Source organism: Nerophis lumbriciformis, linkage group LG25 (genome assembly GCF_033978685.3).
Source record: "Nerophis lumbriciformis linkage group LG25, RoL_Nlum_v2.1, whole genome shotgun sequence".
NCBI lineage: Eukaryota > Metazoa > Chordata > Actinopteri > Syngnathiformes > Syngnathidae > Nerophis > Nerophis lumbriciformis.
Genome location: NC_084572.2, coordinates 31378764 through 31394302, shown reverse-complemented (window position 1 = coordinate 31394302; position 15539 = coordinate 31378764). Strand labels below are relative to the sequence as shown.

The 15539-nt window shown below is 39.3% G+C and overlaps 1 protein-coding gene across 1 annotated transcript in view; it reads left to right on the top strand.

Moving 5' to 3' along the window:
- Positions 1-15539, top strand: part of myo15ab (myosin XVAb) — a 136940-nt gene that overhangs the window by 24664 nt on the left and 96737 nt on the right. The window contains exons 19-28 of the mRNA XM_061984205.1: positions 3638-3761; positions 3844-3939; positions 7572-7703; positions 7773-7898; positions 7963-8040; positions 9806-9957; positions 12264-12309; positions 12379-12503; positions 12564-12681; positions 12753-12928. Coding sequence (XP_061840189.1) covers positions 3638-3761; positions 3844-3939; positions 7572-7703; positions 7773-7898; positions 7963-8040; positions 9806-9957; positions 12264-12309; positions 12379-12503; positions 12564-12681; positions 12753-12928 — 1173 coding nt within the window. The remainder of the gene's footprint in view (positions 1-3637; positions 3762-3843; positions 3940-7571; positions 7704-7772; positions 7899-7962; positions 8041-9805; positions 9958-12263; positions 12310-12378; positions 12504-12563; positions 12682-12752; positions 12929-15539) is intronic.

The following is a 15539-nucleotide window of genomic DNA, read 5'->3' as shown; positions in this document are numbered from 1 at the left end:
ATTTCATGTGACCCACCCTAATTTTATGTGACCCGCCACATCATTTTATGTGACCCACCACTTCATTTTATGTGACCCGCCACATAATTTTTTGTGATCCTCCACTTCATTTTATGTGACCCGCCATTTCATTTTATGTGACCCACCCTAATTTTATTTGACCTGCCACATCATTTTATGTGACCCGCCACATCATTTTATGTGACCTGTCACTTCATTTTATGTGACCCGCCATTTCATTTTATGTGACCCACCCTTATTTTATGTGACCTGCCACATCATTTTATGTGACCCGCCACTTCATTTTATGTGACCCGCCACTTCATTTTATGTGACCTGCCACTTCATTTTATGTGACCCGTCACGTCATTTTACGTGACCCGTCACATCATTTTACGTGACCCGCCACATAATTTTATGTGACACACCACTTAATCTTATGTGACCCGCCACATCATTTTATGCGACCCATCACTTAATTTTATGTTACCAGCCACATTATTTAACGTGACCCGCCACATCATTTTATGTGACCCACCACTTCATGTTATGTGACCCGTCACGTCATTTTACGTGACCCGTCACATCATTTTACGCGACCTGCCACATCATTTTATGTGACACACCACTTAATCTTATGTGACCCGCCACATCATTTTATGTGACCCATCACTTAATTTTATGTTACCAGCCACATTATTTAACGTGACCCGCCATTTCATTTTATGTGACCCACCACTTCATGTTATGTGACCCGTCACATCTTTTTATGTGACCCGCCACATCATTTTATGTGACCCGCCACATCATTTTACGTGACCCGTCACTTAATTTTATGTGACCCGACACATTATTTAATGTGACCTGCCACATAGTTTCAACATGCCCCTCCAATTCATTTTATGTGATCCGCCATATCATTTTAAGTGGCCCGCTACTTAATTTTATTGTGGCTCATCACATAATTCATATGTGGCCCGCTATATAATTTTATTATGGCCAGCCACTTCTTTTTAACGTGCCCCGCCACATCATTTCAGTGTGCCTCACAATTCAATTTTATGTGCCCCGCCACATCGTTTTAATGTGTTCTGCTGCTTCATTTTACGTGGTCCACCATATGATTTTATCATGGCCCGCCACTTCATTTTATGGTGGCCTGTCCCTTAATTTTATAGTGGCCCGCCACGTCATTTTGTATGACCCACCACATCATTTTACATGGCCCACCACATCATTTTAATTGGCCCGACATGTCATTTTGCACGACCCACTACATAATTTTACATGGCCCACCACGTCGTATATGTGGCCTGCAAAAGACCAGAAATAAAATAGCACTTTCTGGCTAAATGCTGCTCACTACTTACTACTCCTACTTACTTAGTCTACACACTATTGGGGCGGTATAGCTCGGTTGGTAGAGTGGCCGTGCCAGCAACTTGAGGGTTCCACATAAGATCAAGTGTTGTGTCACATAAAATTATGTGGCAGGTCACATAAAATTAGGGTGGGTCAAATAAAATGACGTGGAGGGTCACATAAAATAATGTGGTGGGTCACATAAAATGCAGTGGCGGGTTACATGAAATGACATGGCGGGTCACATAAAATGATGTGGTGGGTCACATAAAATGATGTGGCGGGGTCACATAAAATGAAATGGCGGGTCACATAAAAATTATGTGGCGGGTCACATAAAATGCAGTGGCGGGTCACATAAAATGCAGTGGCAGGTCATATAAAATGGAGTGGCGGGTCACATAAAATGCAGTGGCGGGTCACATAAAATGCAGTGGCGGGTCACATAAAATGATGTGGCGGGTCACATAAAATGATGTGGCGGGTCACATAAAATGATGTGGTGGGTCACATAAAATGATGTGGCAAGGTCACATAAAATGCAGTGGCGGGTCACATAAAATGGAGTGGCAGATCATATAACATGAAGTGGTGGGTCACATAAAATTATGTGGTGGGTCACACAAAATGCAGTGACGGGTCACATAAAATGGAATGGCGGGTCATGTAGCAAGAAGTGGTGGGTTACATAAGATTAAGTGGTGTGTCACATAAAATAATGTGGCGGGTCATGTTAAATAATGTGGCTGGTAGCATAAAATAATGTGATGGGTCACATAAAATGATGTGGCAGGTCACATAAAATTAGGGTGGGTCACATAAAATGAAATGGCGGGTCACATAAAATGAAATGGCGGGTCACATAAAAATTATGTGGCGGGTCACATAAAATGCAGTGGCGGGTCACATAAAATGCAGTGGTGGGTCATTTAAAATGGAGTGGCGGGTCACATAAAATAATGTGGCGGGTCACATAAAATGCAGTGGCGGGTCACATAAAATGATGTGGCGGGTCACATAAAATGATGTGGTGGGTCACATAAAATGATGTGGCGAGGTCACATAAAATGCAGTGGCGGGTCACATAAAATGGAGTGGCAGATCATATAACATGAAGTGGTGGGTCACATAAAATTATGTGGTGGGTCACACAAAATGCAGTGACGGGTCACATAAAATGGAATGGCGGGTCATGTAACAAGAAGTGGTGGGTCACATAAGATTAAGTGGTGTGTCACATAAAATAATGTGGCGGGTCATGTTAAATAATGTGGCTGGTAACATAAAATAATGTGATGGGTCACATAAAATGATGTGGCAGGTCACATAAAATTAGGGTGGGTCACATAAAATGAAATGGCAGGTCACATAAAATGATGTGGCAGGTCACATAAAATGAAATGGCGGGTCACATAAAATGCAATGGCGGGTCACATAAAATTAGGGTGGGTCACATAAAATGAAATGGCGGGTCACATAAAATGAAATGGCGGGTCACATAAAATTAGGGTGGGTCACATAAAATTAAATGGCGGGTCACATAAAATGAAATGGCGGGTCACATAAAATGATGTGACGCGTCACATAAAATGATGTGATATACCCGCTATATAAATATAATTCACTTCACTTCACATGCATTTGTTCTACACTAAAATATGATCTGATGTACCAAGCGTTTTTTTTGTTGGTTATCAAAAATAAACACTGAAATATCATCTTGACATTAAAATCTACGATTTCCAAGCAAATTATTTATATCTTTCTGTAAAAAAATTCAATAAAAACTGTTTTTTTTTGCAAATGTGTAACAAGGCTATTATATACATGTGTGTATATATATATATATATATATATGTTGAATAAAACATCTGCCCTGTTTTTAATGAATACTTGGGCCTACTACGCTACTGTGTGTTAATGTCAGTTGTTTCTGACGGTGAAAAAAAAAAGTTAGAGATCCACTGATCTGGAAGAATATTCTACACTTTAGATGAGTTAACTTTGTCGTTGATTGATAAAAGACTTCCTGGAGTACAATGGAGTATTTTTTACTACGTTGAAGTACAGTAAAAACTACGTTTTGATCCCCAAAAAAGTGCAGAAAAAGTGAGGAGTCTCTGATGGAGGCGTGCCAGAACAAAGGATGTCAAGGCTCGGGGGGTGTCGGGGTGTCTTTTTTTTTTTTTTTTTTTTTCAGATGCCCTCTGTTTCCATAGAAACCAGGTTTCCTTGTTTCCATAGAAACCATGTTGAGTGTGTGTGTGTGTCCCAGAGATGCTGTTGCCAAGATCCTCTACTCGCTGCTCTTCAACTGGCTGACGGAGCGCATCAACGGACGCGTGTACCCCCGCAACCACGCGCTCTCCATCGCCATCCTGGATATTTATGGATTCGAGGTCACGCCGGGGGAAGCGCCTTTTGCATATTTTCCCAGCGCTCGCCATCGCGCCTTCAAAGTCTCCCGTCTTCACCCCGCAGGAGCTGCAGGTGAACAGTTTTGAGCAGCTGTGCATCAACTACGCCAACGAGACCTTGCAGTTCTACTTCGGCAAAGTCATCATCCAGCAGGAGCAGGTCAGGCAGAACTTCTTGTCTGCGTTAGAACTTTCTAGACTAAAGTGCAGGAAACATGTGTTACAGTATTTACAGTCAAGAGGTCATACATGTCTTGAAACACACAAGAACATTGAGCCAACACAACATGTGACATCAATAAATAACCATATTGTGTTAGTTGTCAGCCAGCGATTAGCACTCTTGTTAATTGCCAGCTAACGAGTAACGGGTTAATCAATAGATGGCGATTAGCATTTTAGGTGCCATCTAGCAATCGCCACACTCGTTGCCAGCTGGCGATTAGCACATTAGTTGTCAATGAGCAACTAGTTGTTTCAGCTAGCGATTGGTGTTTTAGTTGCCAGCTAGGGATTAGTGCGCGAGTTGTCAGCTAGCAATTAGCATTCCAGTTGCCAGCTAACGAGTAATTTGTTAATTGTCAGCCAGCGATTAGCACTCTTGTTAATTGTCAGCCAACGAGTAATGTGTTAGTTGTTAGCTGGCAATTAGCATTTTTAGTCGCCATCTAGCAATCGCCACACTAGTTGCCAGCTGGCGATTAGCGCATTAGTTGTCAACGAGCAAGAAGCGTTCTAGTTTTCACTTAGCAATTAACACATTAGGTACTAGGTGGTCATTAGCACGCCAGTTTTCAGCTAGCAATCAGCATTTTAGTAGCACGCCAACGAGTAAAGTGTTAGTTGTCAGCTAGCGATTAGCACTCTTGATAGTTGCCAACTAACGAGTAACGTGTTAGTCGTTAGCCGGCGATTAGCACGCCTGTTGTCAGCTAGCGGTTAGCGTTTCAGTTGCCAGGTAGCAATCAACGCACTAGTCTCCAGCAGGTGATTAGCGCATTAGTTGTCAGCTAGCAACTGGCGCGCTAGTTGTTTCAGCTAGCGATTGGTGTTTTAGTTGCCAGCTAGGGATCAGTGCGCTAGTTGTCTGCGAGCAATTAACAGTCTAAGTGCTAGCTGGTGATTAGCATGCTATTTTTGAGCTAGCATTTAGCATTCCAGTTGCCAGCTAACGAGCAATGTGTTAGTTGTCAGCCAGCGATTAGCACTCTTGTTAATTGCCAGCCAATGAGTAATGGGTTAGTCGTTAGCTGGCAATTAGCACTTTAGTTGCCATCTAGCAATTGCCGCACTAGTTGCCAGCTGGTGATTAGCGCATTAGTTGTCAACTAGCAATAAGCGTTCTAGTTGCCAGCTAGCTATCGCTAGTTGTCAGCTAGCAATTAACAGTCTAAGTGCTAGCTGGTGATTAGCATGCTAGTTTTCAGCTAGCATTTAGCATTCCAGTTGCCAGCTAACGAGTAATGTGTTAGTTGTCAGCCAGCGATTAGCACTCTTGTTAATTGCAAGCTAGCGAGTAATGTGGTAGTCGTTAGCTGTCAATTAGCATTTTAGTTGCCAGCTAACGAGTAATGGGTTTGTTGTCAGCCAGCTATTAGCACTCTTGTTAATTGCCAGCCAATGAGTAATGGGTTAGTCGTTAGCTGGCAATTAGCATTTTAGTTGCCATCTAGCAATTGCCGCACTAGTTGCCAGCTGGTGATTAGCGCGTTAGTTGTCAACTAGCAATAAGCATTCTAGTTGCCAGCTAGCTATTGCTAGTTGTCAGCTAGCAATTAACAGTCTAAGTACTAGCTGGTGATTAGCATGCTATTTTTGAGCTAGCATTTAGCATTCCAGTTGCCAGCTAACGAGTAATGTGTTAGTTGTCAGCCAGCGATTAGCACTCTTGTTAATTGTCAGCCAACAAGTAATGTGTTAGTCGTTAGCTGGCAATTAGCATTTTAGTCGCCATCTAGCAATTGCCGCACTAGTTGCCAGCTGGTGATTAGCGCGTTAGTTGTCAACTAGCAATAAGCATTCTAGTTTCCAGCTAGCTATCGCTAGTTGTCAGCTAGCAATTAACACTCTAGGTCGGGGGTCGGCAACCCGCGGCTCTTTAGCGCCGCCCTGGTGGCTCTCTGGAGCTTTTTCAAAAATGTATGAAAAATGGAAAAAGATGAGGGCAAAAAAAATACTTTTTTGTGCTAATAGGGTTTCTGTAGGAGGAAAAACATGACGCAAACCTCCCTAATTGTTATAAAGCACACTGTTTATATAAAAAATGCTTCACTGATTCGAGTATTTGGCGAGCGCCGTTTTGTCCTACTAATTTTGGCGGTCCTTGAACTCACCGTAGTTTGTTTACATGTATAACTTTCTCCGACTTTCTAGGACATGTTTTATGCCACTTCTTTTTCTTTCTCATTTTGTCCACCACACTTTTAACGTTGTGCGTGAATGCACAAAGGTGAGTTTTGTTGATGTTATTGACTTGTGTGGAGTGCTAATCGGGCATATTTGGTCAATGCATGACTGCAAGCTAATCGATGCTAACATGCTATTTAGGCTAGCTATATGTACATATTGCATCATTATGCCTCATTTGTAGCTATATTTGAGGTCATTTAGTTTCCTTTAAGTCCTCTTAATTCAATTTATATCTCATGACACACTATCTGTATGTAATATAGCTTTTAATTTTGTGTGGCTCCAGACCATACTTGCCAACCCTCCCGGATTTTCCGGGAGACTCCCGAAATTCAGCGCCTCTCCCGAAAACCTCCCGGGACAAATTTTCTCCCGAAAAACTCCCGAAATTCAGGCGGACCTGAGTGACGTGTTGACAACACACAACAACAGTGTCTACCGTAAAGCAGTTCGTCTGCTGTAAACAGCAATGTTGTGACACTTTTAAACAGGACAATACTGCCATCTACTGTACATGCATATGTGACCCACCCATAATGTGTCACATTTTTGTGTTGATTTATTTATTTAATTTTGTGGTTTGAATTCGTTTTTGGAGCTGTCATTACACATTTATCAGTATTCACATTGGTCAGTAGGGGGCAGTAGGGCGTTTCTTCCCAATTGAATGCTATCACCTGCAGACCGGAAGTGGCTTGTCATTCTGATGAGCGCGACCAGTCTGTGAACAATTGGAACGTCCTGTGTGCCTTTTCCTCCTGTATAACAGGTTAGTTTTGGTGAATCAACTCACTGAATAATATCCATGTGATCTTTATAAGTTTAAGTACACATTCTGATGGTGGAGCCTAACTCTAAAGTGTTTGTGAGTTGTAGTTTGTAAATGAACATTGAAATTCAAGTATTTATTTTATATATATATATATATATATATATATATATATATATATATATATATATATATATATATATATATAGCTAGAATTCACTGGAAGTCAAGTATTTCTTATATATATATATATATATATATATATATATATATATATATATATATATATATATATCTTAACCACGCCCCCAACCACGCCCCACCCCCGACCACGCCCCCGCCCCCACCCCCCACCTCCCGAAATCGGAGGTCTCAAGATTGGCAAGTATGCTCCAGACAGATTTGTTTTTGTATTTTTGGTCCAATATGGCTCTTTCAACATTTTGGGTTGCCGACTCCTGCTCTAGGTACTAGCTGGTCATTAGCACGCCAGTTTTCAGCTAGCAATTAGCATTTTAGTAGCAAGCTAACAAGTAAAGTGTTAGTTGCCAGCGAGCCAGGTGTGTGCTAGTTGTCCATGGACACGCCCCCATACCCCAGGTGTGTTTGATCAGGAGGAGTACATGCGGGAGCAGATTGAGTGGCAGCAGCGAGCCTTCAACCACAACCAGGCCTGCCTGGACCTCATCGCCGCAAAGCCTCATGGGATACTGCGCATCCTGGACGATCAGTGCGGCTTCCCTCAGGTTCGCCCGTCATTCTGGCCGCTTCTTCCCAATCCTGACTTTAACTTGACCTCCTCCGATCGTGGCCAGGCAACCGACCACACCTTCCTGCAGAAGTGCCATTATCACCATGGTAACGACCCCCTCTATGCCAAGCCCAAGATGGCGCTGCCAGAGTTCACCCTCAAGCACTACGCCGGCAACGTCACCTATCAGGTGCCTCGCCGTCCGTTCCTCGTGTCTTTGGTAAATGTCGCCTAATGGTTTTGGGCCCCCCCAGGTGCACAAGTTCTTGGATAAAAACTTTGACACGGTCCGGCAGGACGTCCTGGACCTCTTCATCCAGAGCAAACACAGAGTGAGATGCTCGTATTTTTTTATTTACCAGTAGTCCACTGAGTGCAGGGGTGTCCAAAATTTTTCACTCAGGGCCACATGCTAAAAAAATTCCCATTTTTAAAAACAATACAATATTCAATATTCCCCACAATTTTGATAAACATTAAAGGTCCTTTTCAAAGAAAACCCAGTTTTTGTGGCAAAAACACAAATTATGCAATAATTTCCCCAATTTTTTTTTACAGAATTTAATATTTAATGTGAAATGATTGGAGCCTTAAATATGTCAATAATTCATACCAACTTTCATTTTGGTTCATTATTGTTTTTGAGCAAGGACAGTTTAAAAAAAAATTCAGGCTTAATGTCTCATGAATCCATAAAAGTGTTAAAAATGTGTCATATATATCTATATATATATTATTTTAACTTATAAAATGTTGTCTTTATTTATATATATATATATATATATATATATATATTCAATAGGTAAATAATTACATGATTTAGATTTTGGTTTATTATTGTGTTTGAGCAATGACAGTTTGAAAAAAAAATCAGGCTAAATGCCTCATGGATCCATAAACGTGTTAAAGATTTGTCATATATCTATATATATATATATATATATATATATATATATATATATTATTTGAACTTTTAAAATGTTGTGTTTATAAAACTATTTATATAACTAATTTATATATATATATATATATAGAACTATTTATATAACTAATATATATGTATATATATATATATATATACATTATTTATATAAATAGTTATATATATATATATAAAACAATTTAACATATATATACGTATATATATATGTGTATATATATGTATATATAACTAATATATATATATATATATATAAAACACTATATAACTAATTTATATATATGTATATTAGTTGTATAAATAGTTTTATAAACACATTTTAAAAGTTCAAATAATATATATATATATATATATATAGATAGATATATGACACATTTTTAACACTTTTATGGATCCATGAGGCATTTAGCCTGATTTCTTTAAAACTGTCATTGCTCAAAAACTATAATAAACCAAAATTTCAATCATGTAATTATTTACCTATTTAATTATATATATATATATATATATATATATATAATTAAATAGGTAAATAATATATTACCTATTTATAATATATTACCTATTTATAATATATTACCTATTTAATATATATATATATAATTTAATATTACCTATTTAATATGTATATATATTAAATAGGTAATATATTATCAATAGGTAATATATTATTTACCTATTTTATATGTATGTATGTATATGTATATATATATATATATATATATATAGAGTCAAAATGTTTGGGGACCCCTGCTCTTGATCAACTTAAGATGTATCTGTCGTTTTTTTTCTTAATGTTTTTATTATGTTTATCTCCCTGTTTGTCAAAGAAAACCTTGTTATTTATATGGCAAACACACAAAATATGCACTACTTTCCACATAAAAGTGAAATATCTCATGTGAAGCAAGGTCAATAGTTATTACCAACATTGATTTTGATTCATTATTATTTATTGAGCAATGACAGTTGAAATATATACAACAGAATGCATGGCAGCTTTGTGTTACTAGTGTAAATATTGCAACATTTTTTTCATTACATTTCACCTATTTGCTCTTTTATTCCCCTTTTTTTCTCTTTTTTTTTGTAATAGTAATTTAAAAATGTTAATGTTAACACCCCTGACCGAGTCCCTACATTGTGCGTGTCCACAGATGGTGTCCGACCTCTTCCTCAAACACTCGGAGGTCGTGTCCCTGCAGCGCTCCCACGCGCGGCGCAGCAGCACGGCTCGCCGCTTCCAGGCCAACACGGTCAGTGCAAAGTTCCAGAGCAGCTTGCAGGAGCTGCTGGAGAAGATGGAGAGGTAGCTAGCACTATTTCATTTAACCGTGGATGAAAGGTCCCATAATAAACTATTTCTCCATGATAGTGTATTGGACGTATGTTAGCCTTGATGCTGGAATTTAGACGGCTTAAAAGGGCTTTCAGTTAGTCCTCCTGTGTGTGTCTGTAGCTTTAATGCTAATGAGCTGTGTGTCTCCAAGTAGCTTTTGACATATATACTGTGACTGTGCACTTGTCCAACGTCGTAGATACAACAACATAACATTAAGGAGTGGCACAGTAAGGGCACAAACGTTAGCAACACTAGCATAGCTTTTTGTAGGGCTGGGAGATAAAACGATATCAATATATACACTTGAGCGATATCAATAGACTTAGACTTACTTTTTATTATATACTGTATGTGTGTTTGTGTGTGTATATATATATATAATATATATATATGTATATATATGTATATGGGCAGCACGGTGGAGAGGGGTTAGTGCGTCTGCCTCACAATACGAAGGTCCTGAGTAGTCTTGGGTTCAATCCCGGGCTCTTAAAATAATGAAAAAAACATAATTAAATATATTTGTTTTATTGTATTGTTACATTAATAGCTGTTTTATTATTATAGGATGGCTTGTTAAACATTTAATAGGATTTTCAGAAGGAGGAAAAACCAAGACATTTAATATAAAATGTAAAATGAATAAATACATAAAAAGAAAAAGAAAATATATGGTTAAAAGCCATCGTCCCGGGGAGCATTTCATTTCGTCCCGTGCATTTTTTTTTAAATAATAATAACAATGAATAATTTCTAAGTCTTTGTTAGCCGTTTGTGAAGTTTTGTGCTCGTGCGTAACATTCGCTCGCATCCTGTGCATCTCCTGGGGGCAAAGCCCCCCCTGTCCTTAAAAGCTAGTGACGCCCCTGCTTTAACTTAACTTTAACTTTACACATACAAACTGTAGCACACAAAAAAGCACATTTAATAAAAAAAACGTTATTATGGTCTTACCTTTTACTTATAAGTGCGGGTACAGTGGTGTTCGGTGTGGAGGAGTTGTGAATGAATGAAATATGAAATCCGTGCTGCAGTCTGCAGGTGTACCTAATGTAGTGTCCTTGCAGTCGTTCACGGCTCCTCCGGCGCGAGCAATGTTGTTTTTGCACTTTTTGGCTTCTTGTTAAGTGACTTTTTTTGGGTGGATTCGGTCTTGCACGTGGAGGGTTTGGGTGTGGGCTTTGGTTGGTGTGGCGTTCCCGTCGGTGGGTGCAGTCTGCGGCGAACGTGTCTTAAGCACCAGGAGGCGTGGTTACGCGTGCCTCAGCCAGTGCGTCTTCGCAGCAGTTTTATGATCGCTCAGCACAAGAAATACTTTACACACATACAGTTGTTGACAAAATACACTGTACATTATATACCTCAGCTAACTAAACTATGGAAATGTATAATATAGTTCATATAGCAATACAGTCTCACTGCACAGCAGACCAGCAGTTAGCCGAGTCCGTCCATGTTGAGGCACTGAGTGACGCGCCTCGACTGGCTGCTGTTCACCGCACCGTCTCTTCTCAGTATTTGAACGGCAAATGTGCAAATTCAGCGATTTTGAATAAAAATAATCTAAAACTGGTGAAGTTAAATGGAAAATAACTTTATAGTATAATCACTGGATACATATAACAATTTAATAATTTTTTTTTCTTTTTACATTTTTTTCTTTCCATGATGGCAGGTGAGGCCCCGCCTCACCTGCCTCTAGTGACCGCACGTCACTGATATACACACAGTATATATATATCTATACATATTTATATATATATATATATATATATATATATATATATATATATATATATATATATATATATATATATATAATTTGCAACTTTCGCTTTCTTCCGACGAAAACAAAATCCATACATATGATCGTTGTATTGAACGCATTTTTATTGATATTGTTTATATTTCTATGTATAAATATATATTTATATAAATATATATATACATATATATTTATATAAATATATATATATATATATGTATGTGTGGGGAAAAAAATCACAAGACTATATATATATATATATATATATATATATATATATATATATATATATATATATATATATATATATATATCATATAATTTTATCGCCCAACCCTAAAAGTGTAAATATGCACATTTCTATAGACCTTGCAATAGAGGGGATCCTTGGAGTTTGCCAAGCTTCATACAAATTTACCTCCAAACCTTTTTTATGATGTGCAGCGAAGCCTGTGGGTCAGAGGACTCCACTGACTCACTCTGTACTCACTGTACTTCCCTCTTATAGGTGTAACCCTTATTTTGTGCGGTGCATCAAGCCAAACCACCTAAAGGTATTGACAAGAAATGAAAACCAACACTGACGAGTATGAGTGAGTGTGCATATCTGGTCACATGTGCAGGAGGCCGGACTGTTTGACACAGAGCTGGTGAGCACGCAGCTGCGTTACTCCGGAATCATGGAGACCATCCAGATCCGCAAGGAGGGTTACCCGGTCAGGCTCACCTTTGACGGCTTCCTCTCAAGGTGGGTGTGATCCTCAGCAAAATGTACGCACGCTCACTAAGTAGGACGCCCTTCAAACAGGTATAAAGCCCTGCTCTGCATGAAAGAAACGCCGCCCGCCCTCGGAGAAAACTGCGCCATCGTGCTGCGCAAACTGGGCCCCGTCAAGGTCGGCTCCTTCCAGCTGGGAGTCAGCAAGGTCAGCCGACGTGCGCTCACGCAAGGTCAGGGTGAGGACCGCTGTACAGGTTCATGTGTGTGTGTGTTTAGATCTTCCTGAAAGAAGAGCTACATCAGCTGTTGGAAAGCAAGCGGGACCGCCTGCTCAACATCGCCGCCCTCACGCTGCAGAGATACGTGCGCATGTACTTCATCCGCAAGAACTTTGTCAAGTTCCGACACTGCCTGACACGCTTTCGTGCTCGTTGCAAAGGCTACGTGATCAGGTAAGGCCTCCTCCTATATCGGCATGCGGCTCTTTAGCGCCGCCCTAGTGGCTCTCTGGAGCTTTTTCAAAAATGTATGAAAAATGGAAAAAGATGAGTGGAAAAAAATATATTTTTTGTTCTATTATGGTTTCTGTAGGAGGACAAACATGACACAAACCTCCCTAATTGTTATAAAGCACATTGTTTATATTAAACATGCTTCACTGATTCCAGTATTTGGCGAGCGCCGTTTTGTCCTACTAATTTTGGCGGTCCTTGAACTCACCTTAGTTTGTTTACATGTACAACTTTCTCCGACTTTCTAAGACGTGTTTTATGCCACTTCTTTTTCTGTCTCATTTTGTCCACCAAACTTTTAACGTTGTGCATGAATGCACAAAGGTGAGTTTTGTTTGTGTTATTGACTTGTGTGGAGTGCTAATCAGACATATTTGGTCACTGCAAGCTAATCGATGCTAACATGCTATTTAGGCTAGCTATATGTACATATTGCATCATTATGCCTCATTTGTAGCTATATTTGAGGTCATTTAGTTTCCTTTAAGTCCTCTTAATTCAATGTATATCTCATGACACACTATCTGTATGTAATATGGCTTTTAATTTTTTGCGGCTCCAGACAGATTTGTTTTTGTATTTTTGGTCCAATATGGCTCTTTCAACATTTTGGGTTGCCAACCCCTGTCCTATATTAAAGGGCCCGATGTACGCGGGCCTTGTCGACGCGGGAACCTTTGTACTTTTGTTTGAAAAATAAAAGCATCCATAATAAGCACGTGCTAAATAGCATGTGCTAACACAGTGATTTTCAACCACTGTGCCGAGGGAAATGATGCAACTTCACCTAATTGGTTCAAAAAAAATTATTTGCAAATCAATAATCATAATAATGTGCCGATGTCTAGTGCCTGTGCTATGTAGAGCTTGGCAGGGTAATCATGTAATACTCCATATCAGTAGGCGGCAGCAGGTAGTTCGTTGCTTTGTAGAAGTCGTAACGCGTCGAGGATGGTTTGTCGTGATCCCAATATGCAGAGCACAGCGGGAGACAGCGTGCAGGTAAAAAAGGTATGTAACACTTAAACCAAAAATTAACAAAAGGCAAGTCCCGCTAGGAAAAGGCACTGAAGCATAGGGATGGCTATGCAAAACAAAAGTAAAACCGAACTGGCTACAAAGTCAACAAAAACAGAATGCTGGACGACAGCAAAAACTTACAGCGTGTGGAGCAAAGACGGCGTCCACAAAGCACATCCCGTACATGACATGACAATCAACAATGTCCCCACAAAGAAGGATAGCGTACGCACAATTTAAATAGTCTTGATTGCGAAAACAAAGCAGGTGCGGGCAATAGCACTCAAAGGAAGGCGTGAAGCTGCTACAGGAGAACACCAACAAAACAGGAAGAGTCACCAAAATAACAGCGCAAGACAGGAACTAAAGCACTACACATAGGAAACAACAACAAACTCAAAATAAGGCACGACAACCTGGTGGAGTTTCATTTTTTAACCTTTTCTGCTGGTGGTGTGCCTCCGAATTTTTTTTTATGAAAAAAATGTGCCTTGGTTCAAAAAAGGTTGAAAAATACTGTGCTAACATATACAGTAGAACCACGATCTTCGAACTTAATTGGTTCTTGAACATGGTTCCCCGACTGAAACGTTTATATAGTGAAACAGATTCTATTTTTTATCTTTTTTAGACTTAGACTTAGACTTAGACTTCCTTTTTATTGTCATTCAAATTAGAACTTTACAGCACAGATAAGAACGAAATTTCGTTACATAAGCTCATGGTAGTGCAGGATAAAAAAGCAATAAGGTGCATATATAAATAAAATATACATTTTTCATATGTAAGGCGCATTAAAGAAGTCATATAATTGTTTTATTTTTCTAAAATACATCAGTGGTTTTCAACCACTGTGCTGCAGCACCCTAGTGTGCCGTGAGATACAGTCTGGTGTGCCGTAGGAGATTTTGTCATTTCACCTATTTGGGTTAAAAATATTTTATGCAAACCAGTAATTATAATCTGCAAATGATGTGTTGTTGTTGAGTGTCGGTGCAGTCTAGAGCTCGGCAGATTAATCGTGTAATACTCTTCCATATCAGTAGGTGGCAGCCGGTAGCTAATTGCTTCGTAGATGTCGGAAACAGCGGGAGGCAGCATGCAGGTAAAAAGGTATCTAATGCTTAAACCAAAAATAAACAAAAGGTGAGTGCCCCTAAGAAAAGGCATTGAAGCTTAGGGAAGGCTATGCAGAACGAAAGTAAAACTGAACTGGCTACGAAGTAAACAAAAAGAGAATGCTGGACGACAGCAAAGACTTACTGCAGAGCAAAGACGGCGTCCACAAAGTACATCCGAACATGACATGACAATCAACAATGTTCCCACAAAGAAGGATAAAAACAACTGAAATATTCTTGATTGCTAAAACAAAGTAGAAATATCGCTCAAAGAAAGACATGAAACTGCTACAGTAAAATGCCAAAAAAAAGAGAAAAATCCATTTAAATAGGAGCGCAAGACAAGAACTTAAACACTACACACAGGAAAACAGCAAACAACTCCAAATAAGTCAGGGTGTGATGTGACA